Source organism: Anser brachyrhynchus (assembly GCF_964034855.1).
Source record: "Anser brachyrhynchus genome assembly, chromosome: 2".
Classification (NCBI taxonomy): Eukaryota; Metazoa; Chordata; class Aves; order Anseriformes; family Anatidae; genus Anser; species Anser brachyrhynchus.
The window spans coordinates 121960903-121984500 of record NC_137695.1 but is presented as its reverse complement, the minus strand read 5'-3'; the positions used below and the strand labels follow the sequence as shown (position 1 = coordinate 121984500).

Sequence of the window (23598 nt, the reverse complement as noted above, 5' to 3'; positions counted from 1 at the left end):
TATTTCTTTTTTTTTTTTTTTTCACAATAAAGCAACCAAGTTCGGCCAAGTTTTTTCTTGCCCTCAGCATCACTTCTCCTCCATATACCCTTCACTGTAGGTGCATAGTGAAGGAAACTGGGGATGAATGTGAGGAACATGCTACCTGCCCTTCATCATAGAAAGCAGCCAGTACTAGGAAAGCCCATGTGGAGGAATGGACTCAGATGATACAAGTATATAAATTTGGGTGACATTTCACCGGAAGATGAGATACTCATCTTTGACACAATCTGTCATTGTCCCTTCCAGATTTCAAGTCCCTCTTCCATTGTATCTTAAGGAAGAGTACCCAGATTTGTCAGAAGGGAGGCATATGGTGCTTTCCTCCAGGCTCTGTCAATAAAGCTGAGAGGTTCCAGTTGGAGTTTGTCACAGTCACATACACACACACACAAACACACACAAAAGTCACTCACACACCTAATATGTATAATTCCAGATTGTGTTATTCGATACAATCATAATTGAGAAGAATGGAAGTGTCACCAACAACTTCAGCAATAGTGCCTCTCTAATACATTCTGAAATGCTTTAGTGATGTCTTTATAAAACAGGACTACCACCCATTAAATAAGTTAAATGTAAAATTGTGTAAATATATCAGCTATGCATTAATCCACACTTAATTAATCAGTGTATTTCCTATATTTTTCTGCTTTGTTTATAATGATTTAGATTAATGGGTCTATAGTTGAGCTTGTTCATGTGTGTAGAAATTGATATGTAAAGTAAAAATCACATTACAAAGCATTATATCTTCTGCTATGCAGATTGCCATATTGCTTATAATACTGACTAAGCCTTTGCATTGTAAACAAGTGTCTTTATATTTGCCCTTAGTTGCAACTTTTAGTACTATTCAGGTCCAGAAATGCAGTCTCTGGTATCTGGTAATTTGTACAGCATTACATAAAATGCTGTGAATTGCAATTTTACTTTTTCATAAAACAAGCACTTTTTCTAGCTTAACCAGCCTTTTTTTCTGGCTGACATTAGAGTTTTTGCTGCATCTTTTAAATATGTATATTTAATACATATATACGAATAAATGTTAAATATGTTTATATATTATACGTATGCATCTATGTATACTTATAAAACATGTATGCGTATTATATATTTAATATGCATAATACATATGTTAACTATAGCAGTACAAGTTTAACTGTTTAAATAATACAAAGAAGTTTCCTCTTTCTTGTTTTGTTCTCTCTGGCTAAATGAATCTTTAATTCTGTTCTGTACAGTGGCACAAATTCAAGTTTCATGCAAATGTATTTTAGCAGCCATGGCTGAAACTAAAACCACTCACCTAGGAGAATATTATTCAAATTCCAAATGCTCAAGCACATTTCAAAAGTCTGACGTTGTGTCTAAGTCAAAGCCGTATCCTCACTTGCCTTTGCAACAGACACACTGGGCGTTTTTCAGTTTTGTGGACAGTGCAGATCCTTTGGACGTGTAATATTTGTCCTTGAAGTATATGGCACATGTAGTTTTCCTAGCCAATCACCATGCAATTACTTTCCATTAATTTATATATATATATATATATACATATATATATATATACATAAAATGTTGTATCTATAGACTGGCATTGCCTTAATGTCATTAGCATAGCAATTTATAAGCAGAGCTATTCCAGGCATCCAAAATGTCTGTGTTATGTGTATAGTATTGCTTAGAACAATCAATCTCTGCAACAACCTCCCCAGGGGTGTGGTAGAATACCCATTGCTGGAGGTTTTCAAGATGCAGCTGGACAGAGTGCTAGATAATCTCACCTAGACTCCCTCTTTCCATGAAAGACCTGATGATCTTTTGAGGTCCCTTCCAACCTGACTGTTCTATGATTCTGTGATAATTGAACAGCCTAAGGAATCTATACAAGGCCTTTTCAGACTGCAGTGAACATGGAAAAGTTTTAGCTAGTTGCATAAAGAAAAATGGAGACCACATTTAATTAAAAAATAAAAAAAAAATTAAAAAATAAAAAGGCCAAAACCCGAACCAGTAAACTCAATGGTGTTAGTTTCCTGTTTCATATGTGTATGTGGTGAGAACACTTGCCACAAAAGGCAAAAAATGTCAGCTCTCCCAGATCATGGCTCTCCCCACTCCTAAGTAAATGTGGATGTGCAGGTGTGCTCCCTCCACTATTTGTTTTCTGTGGCCCAGTTAATCCCAAATGCTTTTCTGCATAGTGGCCAAGCTTCAAATGTAGGGGAACACCCTATCCTAGTTCACCCCATCTTTAAATAAGCAGCTGCTGGGATTTAGCACATTTCTTTTGGAAATACGGTTCTGAATATCTCTTGACAGAACAGAGGGCTAACCTGTTGTGTCTGCTGGTTGGTGCTTTAATCAAATGGCTATTGTGTACAAGTAGAACAGCAACCCTTCTGCTGCTGGCAGAAAGGCACCTGGTTTCTACTTTTTGAGAAAACAGATTCCTGTATTATATCTAGCCCCAGTCCATGCAGATGTTCTGGAATTTCAGAAAACAGTTCAAGCTGTTTGCAGTGAAATCATCATAGAAAGAATAAATAAAAAATATGGCTGTGTATGATGCATGATTTTTTTTTTTCTGGTAGCTGTTAAAGTGCTACAAGGGAATTGGCAATGCTTCCTGTAAAACAACAACAGAAAACGCAGAATGATGACATGCACCTACAACTTTTACTTTTCTCCATTAAACATTAGAATCCCTAGATGGGAAAACTATAATGCAAGGCTTTTACAGCAGATACTCAATATTTCTGTGATACCTCAGTCTTTGTTTATGGAGTTAACACGATATACCAAAAATCTTCAAGTGATCATAAATAAAATCACGTATGTGCAAGTATATGATGTATCAGAATATCTGGTAAGTGAACATATGTATCAATAAATCAATTGCCTAATCTGATGACAGCACAAATCAAACCAACTTCTTGTCCAGAAAAGAAACCAACTATTTACTGCAGCTGAAAAAGGAGAGCAAAGGATGTGTAAGTTAATGCCATGAATTGTATTCGAGGGTAAATCATGTGAAACTTTACATTCAGCAGTCCAAAATCCTAGTGGTGCTCTCACATCACTTCAGCCAGAAATGTCAGAAATGTCTTGAGCTTGAGAGAAGCCATGTGTTGATTTGTAGCGGATTTGTGTTTGTTTTCAAGTGAGTTAATAAAACTAGATTTTACTATTAGCTGAGTGCTTCCATTTGGGGAATTAAAACACTTGTATCAAATTAAAGTTGCATATCCTTTATCACATGTATCCAGGTTACATTCATTAAACATCCATTTTTACTTACATACCCTGAATGAATCCGTGACAATCCCCTGCAGATGATGACAAAATGTATATTTAGATTTGAAGATGTTCTTCTGAGCCACCTTAGCTAATTATAGATGACAACCCATGGCTTACTCCTTTGTTCTGAAACATCAAGAATGTGTCAAAAGCTTCTGAACTCTCTAGAGTCCCCAATATTACTGCAATAGGTGACTGGAATTAGCAAAATATGAAACATCATTTTCTAAGAGCCTCTTGTGACTTAGGTAGGAAAGCAGCTGTATCATAAATATGTATATGAATTCTCTACCGGAGTGAACAGAGTTAAGTCAAAGGAATCTCTAAAGTAGTTAAAGAGCTAAGCAGGAAAGAAAAAACAGTGCTGGAGAGCAGTCATTCGCTCATAAACATCTTCACAGGGGTATTAATAAAATGGACGAGCCCATGCAGGCTACAAGAAGAGATTCTTCTCAAGGAGAGTCTGGGGTTGGAGGTGACCTAAAATGTCAAAAACACTAAAAACAGACAGGATTGTGTGAACACAGAAAAGCTGAGAGAAGGAATAAACAACTCAAGATGTTCCTTCCACCAAAGAGACAGCAAAGACAACAGATGCAAAGTTAAGCTTAGGTAAGCTTTGTAGAAGCTGCATAAATATTCAGCCAATTTCCTTCTATCTACCCCTCTAATGTCATGGTACTGAAGGTAACTCATTTAAAGCTGAGTCAGGCCTGCCAAAGACTGTTCACAGCCTACCTTGCTGGTACCAGCTGACATAATCACTGCTGTTACCTGGAAAGTAACCTTCATTCTGGTCATAAAGTCCAAAAACTGTTGAATTCCTCAGCATGGCTCAAGAATGGACGCCAGTCACTAGAAGGGCACATGGCACTGTCATGAAAAGAGACAGTGTGTCAGCTGTGTCAGATGCTGACACATATTCATGTATTCATTTGAAATCTTAATCAAGTTAAACTCTTTTCCAAGCTTTGAAACACTCCTATAGTGCATTTTCATTGCCTATGTAGAGGTGATGCCAAACCCAGAGCACCTGTTTCTCATTTAAAATAAAATTCCTTTTTTCCTGTGTAAAAAAGTCTTCTGAGGCTATGTTTGCCCACAAGTAAAGCTATTTGCATTGTTAGAAAGTTTGTGTTGGCCATATTGGCCATAAAGCCTGTGTCAGCACGTAAAGGGAAGTGATCCTCTCCCTCTACTCAGCCCTGGTGAGGCCACACCTGGAGCATTGTGTCCAGTTCTGGGCTCCCCAGTACAAGAGGGACATAGGGATACTGGAGCGAGTCCAGAGGAGGGCTACAAAGATTATTAGAGGCCTCGAACACCTGTCATACAAGGACAGGCTGAGAGAACTGGCCTCTTTAGCCTAGAAAAGAGAAGACTGAGGGGAGACTTCATCAATGTATAAAAATATCTGAAGGAAGGGTGTCAAGAGGGTGGAGACAGTTTCTTTTTAGTTGTGCCCAGTGACAGAATGAGAGGCACAGGAGGTTCCGGCTCAGTATGAGAGGGCACTTCTTTACTGTGAGGGTGACAGAGCACTGGAACAGGTTGCCCAGAAAGGTTGTGGAGTTTCCTTCTCTGGAGATATTCAAAACCTGCCTGGATGCCATCCTGCACAGTGTGCTCTAGGTGATCCTGCTCGGCAGGGAGGTTGGACTAGGTGATCTTCAGAAGTCCCTTCCAACCTCAGCCATTCTGTGATTCTGTGAAATGGAGATCCAAATATTAATACTATGGTAACAGTATTGCGCTCTGATCTGAATTCCATTAAAGTTTATAGGAGAGTTTCCATTAAATTTAGTCTAAGGATCAGGCCCTTAGAATACCACCTTCTGAAAACATATTCTCACTTTGCTTTCAATCACATGGCTGTTTTTTCTTTTCCAACAGAAGTGCAATTAGAATAGCCAATGGTAGCCAGAAGGCAGCCACGAAAGAGAAAGATTATCAAAATCTATCTGTAGGGTTCAACAGCTCTTTGGTTACCTGGAGCTACAGATGATGGTTTAAAATGCAACTACAGACTTTCCAAAGTGGAAGTAAAATAATGTCCCAAAGGAAGCTTTGGAGTTTTCCAGGCATCACTAGGCTGTTGCTCTTTCACTGACACCTCTAGGCTGAACAGGATGCCTGTGTCAAAAATCACGTCTCGACTGTAGGGATGGATTGCAAGTTTTGGGGTAAGGTAAACCCCACTGTCACTTTTCTCTAGGGAATTGAACTTTCCCATGTTTCCATATTCAGTCTACAATTAGAAGGACCATGGTAGTTCTCTAAGAAGAAAGAATAGCTCTGGATGAACAATGTTTAAACCCTTAACCTAATTTAATTATTTAATTTGGCAGATATGCACAAGCAGTTTTAACACACAGTAGAAGAGTAGAAGGTAAAGTTTGCTTTGCTCTAGAATTGGAAGGAATTTGGTCAAAACTTGGGCTTAGTCAAAATTTGACTCTGCGCTTCTAAAACTTTTTGCAAAATATTCAGCACTCAACACTTTCTGTGGACAATATCATTTATCTGTGTCATTTCGTGTTTACTTGAAAGTATGATACAAGTAGAATTATTTTCTGGACAGAGGGTTACTCACAAGGCTTTCTATAAACTGTTTTTGCCAGTACTTTTAATCAATATAGGTATGTTCATTACTATGAGATATAGTTATGTTTATTTCGTTTCCTTCCTTTCCCTATTTCAGTTTTAATTTCATTCTCATTCTGATGGGCCTTCAAAATGTTCTTCCCCCTTTTTCTTTGGTTTTCAGTAAAACAATAGATTCTTTTAGAAAAAAAAAATAAAGAAGGTTTTGTGTAGTGCCTATAGGGCACTTCTACTGTTTCTGTAGTGTTCCATTGCCTTGGCCTACCTAACTTGCCTTCAGCTTCTTATTGTTTATATATATTTTTTTAATTTAGACAAGAGTATTAGATGATGATGTTAGATAGAGGCAGTTCTGTAAGAAATCCTACTCCTAGCTTATTAAGAACTTGAAAGATTTAGAGTAAAGCTTTGAGCTGAACTCAAGAACAAGTAGAAGTCACTCAAAGAGCATAAAGAACTGTCAAGAAAAGCTAGTTTGTGGTCCTAGAATGTATTCACTAAGTATGCATACAATACCTCTTCTTACCGTTAACTAAATATAATATTCTGTCACCCTCTAGTGGTGGGTCTACAAAACCATAATTACGACAGTAGTGGTAAAAGATTTTTTTCATTGCATGTCTGGTAGAAGACATTGTCACATGCAGGAAATATTATGCTTCAATGTTTGATGGCCTGTGTGTATGGATTAGTAATTTTGGTCTCCACTACATATATCTGTAAATAAATATATCTTATAACTTCATGCCACATTTAGAGATTTAAATTGTCTGTTTTGTCTTTGGGCAGATTAATTAGCTAAAGTGGGTTTTTAAAAATGATTTCCCTACTCTTCTTCTTGCAAAAGGTAAAAGCAAATTGACTGAGTATTAGCCTGCAAAATTAGGGAACACGACTGTGCATCTAGAGCTCATATTGACTTATCAAATCCCTTCTTTCTTAATTTCTAGCCTTACCCATAATAAAGGTGCTGTCCTAGTCTAAGACTGTCTGATACTGTGTTAGACAGGTGCAATGCCCATTCAAACCTGTGAAAGCAGTAATTGTGCCTAAAATAATAGTGTGGCTTATGTATCATATACACCTCTTGGTATATTCGACAGTAAAGCAATATAACAAAGCCAAAATATTTGACAGCACCTATTCCATTAGCTTCATCAGTACTTACAAAATCTGAGGTTTCTGACCTAGCCTTAGAAAAAGCTGAAAGTGCAGTATGCTGGAGAATAGCAAGTAATGGTTTCATTTATCAAGATTTCCAGTAACTGATAATATTGATGTGCTTTACACTGATATTGGACAATTTGGCTTCAGATCACATATGATTTAAAGCAGCCTAAGTAACAGCAAAATACTTGGTCTGAAACTGAAGTGTTGTACTTTTCACCCGATCAGGAGGTAGTGAAATATATGGAAAGCTAATTGACAGCTTGAGACAACTGAAACTGTCCCTTTGATCACTTTGCAAACATAAAGCAAATGTTATTCATCTCTGGCCTGAGACCATACAATTCCTCTTAATATAATTTGGTATTTCAACTATTATGTGTTACTAAGAATCTGATATCTCTGTAGCTTATCAGTATGGGCCATGCATTCACCACAGATGTGTGAACTCAGAATTATCCAGTAATTAAATTGGTTCATTGTGTCTTTGTTTAAGAGGTCTATAGCAACATCTTTGCAGTCACAAGTGTGCATGTACCGGTGTGTCACAAGTGTGTAAGTGCATATCGGTGTGTCAGGAAGAGTGCCACAAAGGCTTCGTGGTACCGCTTCACCAGGAGGAATTGTTTAACTGATCTATCCTGAGGAACTTGTCCCTGCTCAGACCTGAGAAATTGTCCCTGCTCAGACCAGACCAAACCTTCCAGCTACATCATGGGAAGGCAAAGTGTTTTCAGGATGGGGTGATGCACTCAGTAAAGCTTCAAGTTTCTGCAGAAGGAGCACAGCACAGACCTCCTGTAATACATAAAGAACCCAGCATACTCAAGGGGAGTGTTCCAACCATGCCTCTGATTAGCTAACCTTCTTCCGAATCTCTGAAATTTTGGGAAACCTGCCAATCTTTGCTCCCACACATACAAGAGCATCCTACAAATATAACTGGGAAGAGAGGGGGAAAAATACTTCTCGTGTCATCATGAACATTAGTTCAATGTTTTAAATATAATACCCCAAAAAATGCCAGATTGTGTGCCCACTTTAAGGTTTTATGTTTTATTGTGTTGGGTTTTTTTGATGTCTGTAGCCTGCAAACATTCATAGAATGCATATTGCACATGTGTACACCCACATGTGAGCGGAGCCAGGCAGATCCATAGAGGCAGAGATTTGCATTTGTTTTATCATATTCATTTAATTTTCCTTAGATTACTAGAGAAAATAAGTGGTGTGGTTTTTTTCGCTAATGGAACTGCAGTCTTATGTAGGGAAAGTGAAGTTATCTTTTTCATCTTTATCATTGGCTATAATGAGCCAATTTCAATAACATGCGTGTCAGCGGATTGTTGGTGATGGTACATCCTTCAGAAAGAATACAAATAGGCTTTCTTCAGCTGCACTGACCCTGGAGTGCTGAGAGTAACATGAAACTTACTCTGACTTATAAACTGAGCAAACATGACATGGAGGTCACTGAATAAGGGCATATATGCATCTTTCAGCCCTTGTTTTGACAAAGTGACTTCTTTTTTCAGAGGGACATTTCTGCCATTTTTTCCAGCATGTTTCACCTTTCACTGGCTATTAATCCCAGTATGCCTTGACTGCAAATTATAGTTACCACCTATAAACACATGGGAGTTATTTTTTTTCATTATTTATTTGAGCACGCAGAGTTAACACTCAGAAGATCTAAGAAAATTAGAGTATTGAAAACAATAAATTGAATGCAAAACAGATATAACAATTTATAAATATTAAAACTAAGAATATGATTAAAATTCATATCCATTTATGGAAAAATTTTATTACTAGCAGCTTTAAAAATCATGATAGATTATAACGTCTTTGAAAATCTGTGCATTTTCTATTATTCCATGCAGTATTCTTCAAACTTATGTAAGATAGTTTCCCTGTGTCTGATGCCGTCTAACATTTATATAGACATCAGTTTTAAAATGAATTTTCAGAACTTTATGAACTCAGTTTATAGAGGAAGTTTAGCTAAAAGTAAAATTATTCAGAATATGCTATTTTTTCTGCATGCGTGACTTATGAAACATACTTGATACAGGTCTGGTAGCTTCCCAGCACAGAATACTTCTCAATAAAAGCATCAGTGCTGCAACTAGAATAGTTATTCAGTGCAGTAAAACAACTGGATAGGGTTTAGCTTCTACACAATGTTAGGTAACTCTGATACAGCACTATTAGCTGTTGTCAACATGTATGGTAAAGGACACTGAAGCTCTTATTCCTGTTTTGCAGATAGGAAAATGAGGCATAGAGCAGGGAAATGACATGTCAAAGATCACTGTAGACTTTTGCCAGAACTCACCCTCCTTAATCTGTTTTCAACTATGCCATCAAATTTGAGGACAATAGTAATGAATGCTTGTGAGAATGAATGTGACAAGCTTGGTTTTCTTTGTTGTGTAGGTTATTAGGTCAGTGATGCCAGTTTAAGTTTTAAAAAAGCAAAATGTCAGGTTAGACCAGAAAGCAGAGGGGCTAACCTCTCTTTTTATGATGATGAAAGAACATGTGTAAGGTAATAGGCATTAATTGTTTTTCTAGTGTAATAACCAAACTCCATGGCAAGGATATTTTGATGGTGCAGATATGTGTTTTCCCATGGTGAGATTCTTTAAAAAAATAATGTGCTCCATTATTGCATTTTACCTTTACAGCACATTGATGTTTGCAGCTACACTTTCCTTCAAACTGCTCTAAAGAATATTGAGGGGAGAGAAATGTGCAAGATCTGTCTATGCAGCATAGTCTGTAGGTAAGAGAAACAGCATTTTGTTGCTTCTAAGTATTGTCTATTTTTCATTTTTCCCAACAGAGCTACAGTGAACCTGTTGATGTTAAAGCCTCCCCGCAACCTCAGATGATGAATTCAAAGCAGTCAGTGTTTCACGGGCCAGCCCAGGCTCACTCTGCTCTGTACCTCGGTTCCCACTACCACCAACAACCAGGAATGAATCCTCACATCACTGCCATGCATGCCAACATCCCCAGGAATATAGCACCCAAGACCAACAACCAAATGCCAGTGACTGTTTCCATAGCAAACATGGCTGTGTCGCCACCACCGCCACTTCAGATCAGCCCTCCTCTGCACCAGCATCTCAACATGCAGCAACACCAGCCGATTTCAATGCAGCAGTCCATTGGAAACCAGCTACCGATGCAAGTCCAGTCTGCTTTACATTCACCTACAATGCAGCAAGTAAGCTCGAGTTTTTCAGTTGTCTGGGGAACTGGGATTTTTAAGCAAGGGAAATTCATCCAGAAGTTGGCATACTGAGGGAGATGTAAAGCCATGGATTAGCTTTAATTTTACAGAGTTCCAAGTGGTAGTGTAGTCTGAGGGCTTAGTCTTTCAAAGGTGAGAACAAATGAATGAGTTTACCTAGATGATGGGGAACTTCAGTTGAACTGCTTATGCTAGCAATGGCACTCATCATGTTCTTGTGAGCCCCATCCCTGTCTCCCCCACCAAATTCAGGAGGTACCCTTTAAATAGAAGTGTGGATCCATCTGCAAATCTCAAAGTACCTTGAAATATAAGTGCAATGCTAAGGCTTCTGGAAAATATATTCTGCAAACAAGGGGCAAGCATGTCTAGTAAAAGATGTGACTGTAGCATGCACTAGTATCTTTTGTTGACTGTGACTTGTAACAGGCGGAATATGAAGCAACACAGGTTGTGTTATACATGTTAAATTAACAATAGGTCAGGTTAACTCTGCTGATTTCATGAGAGAAAATTTTCTTTTGTGTTGGGTGAGATCTGACTATCAATAATAAGATCTTGCTTTACAAAGAGGCATTTCAATGAAATATTCTTTAGTGGAGTTGTGAGAATTGTACAAAATTTGTACACACAAAACTTGTCAGTTCTGGCTGATAACACAGAGCCATGGATTTGCTGCTTTTGAATGTCTCTATAAATTCACCTTTGCTAATAAGGTGCTTTTATTTGCTTTTGTAACCAAAGACATTTAACGTAAAGATTGGATGTTAAAGCCTCTAGCTGGGAGAGCTGATTTAACAGAGAGAGGAATTTTCCATAGCAGGACCAAAAAAAAAAAAAAAGTAAAAACAATTTGGTAAAATTATTTGTTCAGAGGGTAAATCTGAAGGTGCTGAGGATGATCTGGGTGTTTTCAGAGATCTTCATCCTAGTCTCAAGAATGGTTTTGAGTAATCAGGCAGGTAGACAAATTTATAAAGGGTTTACAAATTTTGCCAAGGACAGTTTATTTTTCATGATCAGAGTAAATAGACTCAATAGACTCGTAACCACATAAATATAGAGTCTTTTACTGTCATGTATTGCTGAAGGTTTTCCTATTAGTTATAAAGCCAATATCCTGGTGTGAGTGTCCTGCCAGAACCCATGTGAAAGCCTCAGAGTTAACCCCAAACTTGGGCAGCTAGAAGTAGCTAGGGAGAAGTCCTAGACAAATAAGCTAGGAGTGTCTGTCTGGTGATCATAAACCTGATGCAGTCCTGATGGAACTGAAGGCTCTGAGCAGTGAGAGACAAAGCAATGGAAAAAGACCCAGTGCAATAGCCTGGTTGGTGACCTAGTATGAAGGACGACATCTGTGACAGCAGCCTGTTGAGACTGCATGGTTACATGTGAGCAAGTTTTAATTGTGAAATGATTCAGTCTTCCAACAAATTAGAATCAAACATTTTATGCCAAGCTCAGATACACATTACTTGTCCAATGCAGAGCAGCAGAAGATCAAACCCGTTATGTCTTTTCCAGAATCATCGATAGTCATAATTTACAGAACAGAATTGAAAATCTGGCTTTAATTATTGAATGAATAGTACTGTAATGGCTAGCAAAAGATGGAATGCAGATGTTAGATACTTTTAAGGATTTCGTGTCTCTCTGACTATGTACATGTACAACATTCGTCACCATTTTTGTATGAATCTAAACATTTAGGAGTTATATTAAATCATTATATCAAACATTATGTACCCCCCCCACACACACACAAAAGGTTAGATAATGTGAATCTTCTGATGTTTTACTTTACCAAGTTGCATGCTTGTAACATAAGGTGTGTATCTTAATGGCTTGAGAGTAATTTCACTTATCAGTGGGATGTGTTGTATGCAGCCTAGTTATTTCTAGTTTAAGAGAAAACACAGGGAACTAAGTTGTAGAAAACAGGTTTCTAGAAGTCAGTTTGCAGACCAGTACCATGCTGCATATTTTGCTTTACTGTACCATGCTACATATATTGCTTTACTAAGTACAAGTACAGTAAAGTAAGAAATATTGTACCTTTGTGTTGCAGCCTCCCCACTGTTAAATTCCTTAGTGGTTAGCTTAAATACTTCTACTGAATTGCTTAGTCAGAAAGGCTGATGTTTATAATGAAGCATCCGAAGTGAGATATTTCTGAGCTTCGCCCAAGGTGACAGGTGCTTATTACCTGCTGAAATGTTACACTGCCAATCTTAACTACATTTCTCTTAAGCACCTTGAAACATCTGCAAGCCGGTTTGGATGTCTTATGACCCCACTTTTTTTGAAAGCAATACAGTTTTTGAGCTCTGGAAAATCTATGTAATTTCACTACGGAATATTTGTAATATGTATTTCATGGTCTCATATGTTGTTTTTTTTTTGTTTTGTTTTGATTTTTAACATACAATAGTTTGCACAATTTTTAAATTGATTTCCTTTAAAGAATGATGCTGGCAAAGACAAAAATTATGTTAGTCTGTAAAGCAGCAGGTGTACAACCCCCATCACAGTTTGCCTCATGCTGCAACAGTGGTACCCTATCTAGTTTCTTAGGTATGACTCTTTCTAGTCAAGAAATGGTAAAAAACACAGTCCCCAGTATTTTGTACGGCATTAGAGCACTAAATACAAGAAACTAAGTTGAAAGTGAAGGCCTCATATGCCAAGGAACTTTGATCTCCACTCTGCTTGAAACTGAGCAAACGTTGTGCTGATCACAGAGCATGTAAAGGAGGCCAAGACATAGTGGAAAAGGCAGATGAGCCCTCCAAACGAGCCACGGTACGATGATGGCAGCACAGAGTCAGCATCAATGATGGCAGAGGAGAGGCGTACACTGCCCTGTATGGCCAGCCCACAGCAAGGAGTGAGGGAAGACTCTCAGCATGAGGCTCGGTCCCCAGCAGCACAGTGTAGGCCACTCTGCTACGCAAAAAGACAACAAAGGAGAATGGGAGGATATGTAGTCTGATAAAGAAGTAACAGTTGCACGTAATTCAACATTTTTTTCAGTTCATCTTCCCTCAGCTGCTTGATTTCCTCCACACTAAAGGTGTGGTTGCCCTAAGACTTTTCCAAAGACTCCAGTAATCATCCAATGTATGTAAGCAGCAAGAACAGAAACTAATTAACATCCCACTTCCTGCAACATTACTTGTGACAGGAGACATTTTCCTTTACAGACACCTCACCACTGCTTATGCCAAACAGACTAACACACTTGACGAAGCAGCAAGGTAAATTTTCTCATGTCACACTGTAGTGTGAAGCTTAATAGACAAGAGAGGGATGAGACTATCAACAGCTTCCTAGCAGCCTTCTACTGGAGCTGCTTGCAGACTCATCTGGTGGGACAGCACCAGTGCAGACCACAGCTGGGCTGTAGATACATTAGAAGGAGCAACCACAGTTCGTACCAATAGCAAATTCCTATTTTTTTTTTTCTCTCTCTCTTTTTGTTTTGTTTTGTTTTCCAAATATCCATCTCCGAAACAGTTTGTGGCTTACTGGTGTGCCACTCAATAGTAGCACACTCTCAGAAACCTTGCTGTCTACAGATCCCTGCTTTCACAGTGTGGCTGTGGGAGATTTGATTACTTGTTTTCTCAAGGAGAGGGAGGATGGTTCTTATCAAAGACCTGCTTGTAGCATGTCTGAAGGACTGCCAGCTCCAGCAAAAATCACGTACAGATCCAGAATGCAGTCCTGGCAGGCAGAGAAACAGTTCTTCAAAACCACAGTGCATGAAATCCACAAACTCTTCTTCTGTGTATAACTTTGGGGAGGGACTGATAAGAAGTGCTGACCTGGGGAGTGAGTCCTGCCCACACTGCTGCAAGGACAATGAGTTGATCTTCATCAGCTCTGCAGGGAACAGCACGTACTCCTCCACTTCCAACAGCCCTTGCCTGCATGTGTGCAGCTGCCAAACTAGGAGAGACTGCCAACTGGAGAAGGACGGTTTCCTCAAGGATTCCACAAAAACTGCAGAACATCAAGAAGATCAGAAGTTTTGGTAGCCAAAAATCCTCAGTGACTGCACAGTTTCTGTTATTTTAAAATCAATTAATTCTATGGATTATGCAGCTGATGCAATACATCCAAATTTTTCTAAACTACACATGACAATGTTAAATTTATGTATTAGTTCATTGTTCATATGCCTGGCATTATTAAATCTTTTTTGATTTCCTTTAAACAATCTTCCAGAGTTTATCTAAATAATTTTTCTGTAGTTTCCAAAAAATAGACTATTTTTTTCTCTATTCTTTCTCTATTCTGTTTTCAAAACAGCTAATGAAAAAATTAAACTACATGGGCACTATTGCAGACTTTTGGGGTGCTCATTTAAACCTCAGTGTTGGGGTGCTCAGTGTTAAACCTTTATACTGTAAAAATGACCTTTTAGACCTATTCTCATAGTTAGATTTAAATTAGATCCTGCTTTTGATGATATTTAACTTCTAATTCTAAATTATACTATATTTTTCTTAAATATTGTTAGCAGGAGTTGTGTTAAAGTTTTTCTTTGCTGAAGTCCAAATCCCCTGTGCAACAGTTTTTCTTTCATCCACTTTTGACAGACCAAAAGAATCATCGTACATTGGAAGAGTGGGACTTTTTTACATTAAATGCTCGTATGAGCATCTTAGAAGTTTATTTTTTTAACTGATACTGCGTTGCTTCTCTTCGGTCTGTTTCTTAGGTTTGACATGATGTTTAATTTTTACTTAGTTGGGATTAGGTGATCTGACTCTTCAGCATTGTTATTCAAATCACCAATTTCTCTTGAAGTTCAGGGTAAAACAGCATTTGAAGCTGCAACCTCTTTTCTTTTTGAAAAGTTGTTCTTTTCACACAGACATACACAATTCTTTCTGAGCATACCCCATTCTCCTGCCTGTTGCACTGTGCTGTTCCGTGTGGAGAGGGATGAGACCAAGGATTCACTCCCTCCCAAATATTCCCAGTCCTTCTTAAGGAACCCTTTTTAGTAGCCCTATTGGAAGCATCTCCTTCCTTACTTAAAATCCTTCACCCAAGCAATGTGGCATGGTGGGCCCCATCACAATTTCTGTCCCACTTTGGTTCATAGATAGAGCAAGCAAAACTGTTTACTTAACGTCTAGTAACCATGGCTGCAAGTGTATGCATAACAAAAAGGCAGAAGATTAATGTATGTCACATTTTATTTTTTTATTTTTAAAAATAATAACTTATTTCAGTCTACTTTTGCGTGTTTCTTTTCCTTTAGAAAATAAATGTATACAGCAAGATGATTGCATAGCCTGCCAAAAATAATAGCCTCATTTTTTCTGGTATATATTATATACAGTAAACTCAGGAACCTGCTGTATTTGTCCAGATTTCTTCCTCTTTTTTGTTATGCTTTGTCTTCGAATGAGGTCAAGAGAAAAAAAAAAAATCATTAATATCTGTCAACTTCCTTTATAACCTTAAGGAAAAATCTTTGTATGATATCACACAGACAGATTTTCAATTTCCTTGTGTAATAAACAGATGCTTTAGGATTTGGATGTAATTTAAAGGTTTAAAATATCACATTGAGATTGATGAATAAATCAGTTGTGAAGACAAAAACATTGATGCCTGTTGAAAATACCTCTCCAGACAGGCAGGAAATGAAATTAGTTCCCAGTAAAGTGTGGAGATGAGGATCACTGTTTAGTTCTGCTGCAGGCTTTTTAGGACTTGCTACAGTGGCACAGCAAAACTGCTAGGGCTACAGAAATCTAATTAAAGAGCAAATGTCCCTCCTGACATCGAATTAATCTTTATCAAGTTCCCTATTTTTATTTCAATCTGGAACAAGAAAATGAAATTTAAAATTCTAGGCATGTTGCAAAACAGTTGGTGATTTTCTCTTAAGCATTACAATGCAAAAACATTCACCATTGTTTAATTAGACCTCGAAGCACTCATTTTCTGAGCACTTTTTATTTCATCATTGTTTGTTAAGGGCTTCCATAAATAATACACAAATATTTACTACAAGCCTGGTACAAGGCTGTCTCCCTCTGTTGTACAAATCTATATTTCCAGAGCTTTTTTTCTGCGGATGAAAAAGCTGAAGTAATGATTGTGTACATTTTACACATGATCATAGATTATTGGTCCTTCATATTGCGTTCAGGTTTCTTAAATTACTTTGCCTTAAGAAGCACACTCTCCAACACCTGCCTCATTATTTCTGTTGCTGGTAGCCCTCTGCCAGGCTCAGTGCAGGATGGTGCTGGGTGCTGCCTCTCAGCAGCATTAAAACCATGGCTGCAGAGAGCCCAGAGTGGGCCCAGGTGTCAACGTGCCTGTGTGGTCCATGGGGTTGGTGTGTGCTGGTCCCAAACTGGAGGTGGCTCAGATACCTTTGTACTGCTTTAAAATGTATTCCATGAGCACATCTTGAAGAACAAGCCCAATCCCAGGCAATCATAAACTAAAATGGATGCAAGATAAGAATGGTGTTACTCCTTGTTTTGTAGATAGGAGAATAAAGCTCATGTTTGTGGCCCTAACCTTAGCACAAGAGGTATCAATCCAGTCCAAGAGCATTCTTTGCTGGAGGACAGCCAAAGAGAGTTGGCTCTGGTTACACAGACAACCCAAGAAAGGACAAGAATAAGATAAGTCCCCACCCGGTACCAGGCTGGCATTTTTACCAGGGGACCATCCTCCCACATCTAAGCTATTTCTTTATCCAGAAATGCTATTGCACTCATGTTCCTGCCTTCGCACTTGGAAAACAGTTTATTCTTGCTGAAAGAGTATGTGAGCTTCTGTACCTGGTCACTTGCATCCTTCTCTACAGCACTGCTCAGGTAGTAGCCACATTTAGTGTTTTTCTTGCATAGATGGTTGGTTTTCCTGAAGAATGATAAAAGATCGCACAGGGGCTCTGCTACCAAAGGTAAACTCAAATGCCTGCGGGCAGAATGTGTTTCTGTGGCTAGTTTCCTCTTGCAGCTAAATTTAAAAGGGCTTATGGGTAATGTTTTGCATAAAAATTATGACAGGGATATACAAACCCAATTTTTCTGCCTTGTAATTACACAAAACCTCAATTAAAGTCATTGTGAAGTCTGCTCAGTTACAGTTTCCTTTGGATTCATTGCAGGCATGGGTTTTGCATCCCGATGTGCAGGTTTGCAGCCTAGTGAAAAGGCTGTGCACAGAGCGTGGTGGTAACAGTCATGATGAGTGCATTTTATTTTATCTTATTAGCAGGGCAGCATATAAGCTACATTACAACTAGATGCTAGATTCAGCTCATGAACTTGCCCACTGCTAATGATCTATTTCTTGGCATCATCAGGGATAAAGTGAGGCTTCCAAGAGCATTTAAGGCACTGAGGTGTGACTCCCTTCTCCATATGGAAGAGACTATAGAAGGAAGTTGTGTTCATATTTGAACAGGCTTCCAGGGGAAGTGAACAGGCTCCCCAGGGAAGTGGTCACTGCACTGAGCTCGTTGAAGTTCAAGAAATGTTTGGACAACACTCTCAGACACATGGTCTAATTTTTGGGTGATTCCGTGTGGAGCCAGGAGTTGGACCCAATGATCCTTGTGGGTCCCTTCCAACTTGGGATATTCTATGATTCTATGATTCATTTATGGCCTAAGCTAAAATCTGTGGTCAGGATGGGCAGAGCAAGAAGAATACAACATGAAGGAAGGATGTGAAGAAGGAAGTGACATTTAATATTTGAAGGAAGCGACATTTTATATTTGAAGGAAGCTCTTTTTGGAGATGTGAGGGTGGCAGGTGGAAACTGAGAGTCCTCATTTATCTTGTTTAAAGGTAACGTGGCTGAGTTGTTAAATCTGCAGCTGAAGACAGCTCTACCCAAAATTCCCGTCTTCACGATGACAGTGTCTATGAAGTAATCACACATAAGCCACTAACTTTTCAAATTTAAAGCTATGAGCTTTAAGCCTATCTATTCTATATGTGGACTTTGACCAGAAGTGGATCTTCAAACTAGGTATTTTGCATCAAGTTCCGTGTGTGATTTAAAAACTACAGATCCTATTAACTTGGCTGGGAATTGTATGCTTTTTATTATTATTATTAATTTTTTTTCCAGCAGATATCAGTTGCTTTTGTACAGCATTCACATACTTTTACCCAATGTAGTTCTTCTAACTTTACAGGAACATGATGTACATTTATATAGGCTGAGCCAGGTACGCTATGGCAGTGCATACTAACCTTGAAATTTCTCCTGGTTTTGAAATACAGTATTTTAACTGATATATCCTAATATATCAAACAACCTAAAAATTGTTACGATTTCTGATATGACAGATATTTTAGGGAGCAGGTCAGATGTCCCTTTGTAACTTCCACATTTTTTCTTGTCCTCTTGGTTTCAAAAAGTAAGTTATTCTGTGCTACTTTCACTACATTAGTCCAACAACTGTTAAAAAGCTTTGGTTGAATTTCTGTTTAGTTGAGAGAGAAGTACAAATAAAAGAAGCAGCAGATGGTCTCTTTGTGACTGAATGAAGAAAGAGGGTTTTGAGAACAATATGTGAATAGGTGTAGTCTAATAAAACAGTCAGCCACCTGCTGCCTACATCCTTCAAAAAGATTCTGTTGCATATTCTAGGAATTAACGACTAGTTTGTGTCCTTACGTCCAATCTAAATGGAACCTCTAAGGAGCAAGCAGACCTTTGTGCCCCAGTGTTGATTAAGTTGTTCTCTTGGTTTTGAGTTGTTTTCCCTTTTAGTTCTATCCTGTGATTGTGTAATAGCTAACACCAACTTGGTGCTATTTTATTTCTCAAACCAAAGATTTTAAAATGTAGAAAGAATGTACACTTTTTCTCCTTTTTTAAGCTTGAGAACTTGAAGTATACCTAGAAAAAAAAAGGGGGGGGGGAAGGGGGGAAGGCTTCTACTGTTTTGTAGTACACACCTTCTTTTTATTTTTATTTTATGTACAGAACCTGTTGCTTAGTTTCCATGCATCGTAATGCACTTTCTCTCTCTTCTAGGGATTTACTCTTCAGCCTGATTATCAGAATATCATCAATCCAACATCAACAGCTGCACAAGTTGTTACCCAAGCAATGGAGTATGTTCGTTCAGGGTGCAGAAATCCTCCAGCACAGACTGTGGACTGGAATAATGACTACTGCAGTAATGGGTAAGCAGCCAGTGAATGCCACCTTGTGTTGAGCAACATTCATGACACAAGTATCTAACAGTGAAAACATCTTTGTTGCCTGTTTCCCTACACTATTTCAGAAGTGCACCTGTGATGACGCTGTATTTGTCGAGTAGTTAGACTACTGTGGGATAATAAGTTTTAAATACATACATTTATCGGAAATTTTTGTCGCCTTAATGCACCACATATTTTTTGGACTTTGAGAGCTTCCATTCATTAGAAAAACAGAACTGAAATCTTAGGGAAAAGGTGTAGGAAAGAACTAGTAAGATCACTGCCCCCCTACTTAAGAGGCAAATGGCATGAACTGTTTTCTCCAAATATTCCATTGATGAGGAGAGCTTGCTGCCAGTGAAAACATCTGGTTTGGGTCATGGGAACCAATGTCAGTGAGACCCAGAGGTAATGCATGGGATACAAGTTACATGGAAGGGAATGATGTGAAGGTTACATAACTGTTACCAGAAACAAAACACCGTATGTGTAGGAGTTCTGTGCCCCTGCCAGACGGTTAGTAGCTCCTTCAAAGCCCCAGCTCCTCAGCAGCCTTGTTTTTGTGGAGTCATAGTGCTATATCAGGAGCTTCCTGGAAACTTTTTAGGCCCTGAGCAGAAGATCTCTTCTGAGCTTTAGATAATAGATGTGCCTTGTGAACACGTCCACCAGCCTGACCTCCTCTTGACCTTGGCACGAATACCAAAGACACAGGCAGATAAAAGCTCTTGGTTACTGCCAAAGTAATTGAACCCAAAGCAGAACTAAAGACCAGTTTCAACCATTGCATTACTCAAACTCAGAGTTGCACTTGTGTTACTGTTTTAAAGTATTTCTGCAACTAAACTGAAAAAAAGAAAAATCTTTTTCTGGTTACCTGTTCAGAAAAACATCCAGACCAAAACTTACTGACACTGAGGCATACTTTAACTAGTCTGCACAATGGCCTCGCTCTTCTCCCATAACTAGTGCTTTTGCCCTGAGACTTGCCCATATGTTCAGCAGAACGGTCTCACTTTTGTGCTGTATCACCCAAATGCATTGATCGGTGCTGCAGACCTTTGCAGGAGCCCTACCAACAGGCCATAACCACCTCTGGGTTTGATTTCTGGTCTCCTCAAAAAAACAACGTGAGATCATTGCCAGCAGTGTCCTCTAGGTGCCCAGTGAGCGTAACTCCCATCGGCAAAACCTTTCTCTGAGCAGGCTCTGTATGCGTGCTGTGTAGATGTGTGTCTGTGAATCTGTGTGCAAGGACTTAGCATGTCTTTGCTATGCCAGTGCAATTTATGCTCTGTGCTAATCCTGGACTCCAAACCAAGTAAGCTGTAGAGCTGTGGAAGAACAGAACTGGTGCCTGGGTTTTGGCAAGGAAACAGGAGTTGAAGAGCAAAGCCTCTCCCCCAGAAAATCTCTGCACTGTGAACCAAGCCCTGTCAGTGATACTTCTACTTTAAATGATATACTTTTTTCTGACTTGTACAGACTGTTCCAGGTTATAAACTGGTAAATGATTCCTTTTTGCTCTGAGTTGGTATGTTTCATCCAAAGACGAACCCTGGCAAGAACAGACTGTAAAAGTGTGCTGGATGGTGCATTGGTGGAAGGTCTCCCACAGAGCCTGCAAAAGTTAGTTGAGCTGGGCTCTGTTAGAACCATCTGGTGCTCCTTTGCTCACGCTTACCTGAAACTGCCAACACGGTGCATTTTGGCTATGCCTGGACTAATAAATAAAACAGGCCAGAGAGAGCTGGCTGGCGCCTATGCTCATGGAACTAACCTCTCCTGCCTTCTACAGAAAGGGTGCTTATGCAGTAAGGTCCCTAGAGCTGTGCTAAACTCTCGTGTGACAAAACTATGCAGCTTGTGAGTGAGGGACCATCAATACTACCAACCCACTAGCACAGGTGATCCCAAAACAGTGCTTAAACCCATGTCCCCTCCTATTCAGTTTAGACCCAGATGTGGCCTCTGGGTTTCTATATGCCACTATAGCAGTAAGGTTTTTCTTATTTTTGGTATTATTACCTTGGTAATACAGCTGTACTTCTGTGATATGCTTGGAATTAATGACACAGTAGGGTTGTGTGGTTTATAGAGGAAAGAAAAGGACTACAAATTTGACAAATTTAAAAATCACATTTGTTCTTTTTCCCTTTGAACAGGGGCATGCAGAGGGACAAAGCACTCTACCTTACCTGAAAATCTGAAACACCTCTCCTTTCCACTGAGGAATGCAGGGAAGTCTTTTCATCATGGATTGCTTTATGCAGTCAAGGCAGTTCTGCATTTTATTAGAAAATACAAGTTGCTAAGCACTTAGGACTATTTGAGCTTGTGGGTCACCCACTCTGGAAAAAATAGTCTTGCTTCTTTTTTTCTTTTTCTTTCTTTTTTTTTTTCTTTTTTTCCCTCCCCGCATTTTTGTTTCTTTCTTTCTTTCCCCTTTCCACCCCCACCCTGAGATCCTTTAACGGACATTGCTTTTCTTCTTCCCTGAAGGAAACTTGGACCATTCAGATTTTATGTTGTTTTTTGCTGTGAAGTGCTGCGATAGTAACTGCCTTAGCAACTGTAGATGTCTCGGATAAAAGTCCTGGATTTTCCATTGGTTTTTCATAATGGGTGTTTATATGAAACTACTAAAGACTTTTTAAATGGCTTGATGTAGCAGTCATAGCAAGTTTGTAAATAGCATCTATGTTACACTCTCCTAGAGTATAAAATGTGAATGTTTTTGTAGCTAATTGTAATTGAAACTGGCTCATTCCAGTTTATTGATTTCAAAAAAAGGGTTAAATTGGCAAACATTCATATTTTTACTTCATTTTTAAACAACTGACTAATAGTTCTATATTTTCAAAGTATTTGGAGAAAAAAGTAAAATATTCCCAAGAGATATTAATTAAAAATATTGGCTTCGTCTCGTGAAATAAACACAAAAACTAGGGGAAAAAACAGTGTTGATAAAGAGCAAACACATTTATTTTGTACTGCCTAAAAATGCTTCTTTTTTTTAAAAAGAAAAAAAATCACTTTATGTGTACTGGTTAGTAAATGTCATTTAAGTCCTTTTATGTATAAAACTGCCAAATGCTTACCTGTTATTTTATTAGATGCAGAAACAGATTGGAGACAGCTAAATTATAACCTTTGCATATGGCTATGTATTATTGTTTCTTCATACTGTGTCTGTATTTAATCTTTTTTTATGGAACCTGTTGCGCCTATTTATGAAATAATAAATATAGGTGTTTGTAAGTAAATTTGTTAGCATTTTAAAGAGGTTTCTTTGACGCTTTAACTTTTGCTGGCACAAATTGTTCACAACTGATGTGAATACTTTATTTAGTTTTTACAGTGACATATATAACACCAAACCTGCTTTTCTGGCAGAAAATGAAGGTAACCAATACTTATTTCTGTATTTCTTTGGTTGCTAAGGGGAAAAAAAAAAAAAGTACTTTTAAGTAATTCCCTTTTTAAAGTATTGTAGTAAGAAGTTGCCCAAAACCAAGAGTTGAACCAACAAAAGTAACTAAATAAAACTACACAATGACGCTTCTTGAAAATTCATCAGTTTTTGTTGATTAGTCAAATGGAATAGAAATATTACCAACAGAAATATTACCAAATATGCTTCAAACATTTTATTATACATTCAAAAGTTCCTACAGAGTCTTAGGGAGTGTATCACAAATACATACTAAAGTGAAAGGTAAGTTCAATAGCCATAAGGAAAGGGATTTAAAAAGTCAAAAAAAAAAAAAAAAGAAAAAAAAAAAGGCATTTTGTCAATGTTTTTCTTCAGGGATAGATCTGAAAATGTTTTTCTGGAGGATTTCATCCCAGACGCCTGTCAGAGTAATAGAGAGTACCACTGATTCATATTGTCTGTGTGAAATAGAGAAAGCAGCTCAGAATAAATACAACTTATGCAATGCCATTGATTTTTATAGAAAACAAAACAGAAACAAAGGTATGCTTGCTTTGGAATGATTTCAGGCAATG

The 23598-nt window shown here is 38.3% G+C and overlaps 1 protein-coding gene across 7 annotated transcripts in view; it reads left to right on the top strand.

Moving 5' to 3' along the window:
• The window catches only part of TOX (thymocyte selection associated high mobility group box), a 221339-nt gene extending 198486 nt beyond the window's left edge, over positions 1–22853 (top strand). For all 7 annotated transcript variants that reach the window (XM_080578982.1, XM_080578987.1, XM_080578983.1 and 4 more), the window contains 3 exons: positions 9965–10351; positions 19418–19569; positions 21753–22853. In XM_080578982.1, coding sequence (XP_080435108.1) covers positions 9965–10351; positions 19418–19569; positions 21753–21789 — 576 coding nt within the window. In that variant the 3' untranslated portion in view covers positions 21790–22853. The remainder of the gene's footprint in view (positions 1–9964; positions 10352–19417; positions 19570–21752) is intronic.
• The last annotated feature ends 745 nt before the right edge of the window (positions 22854–23598 follow it).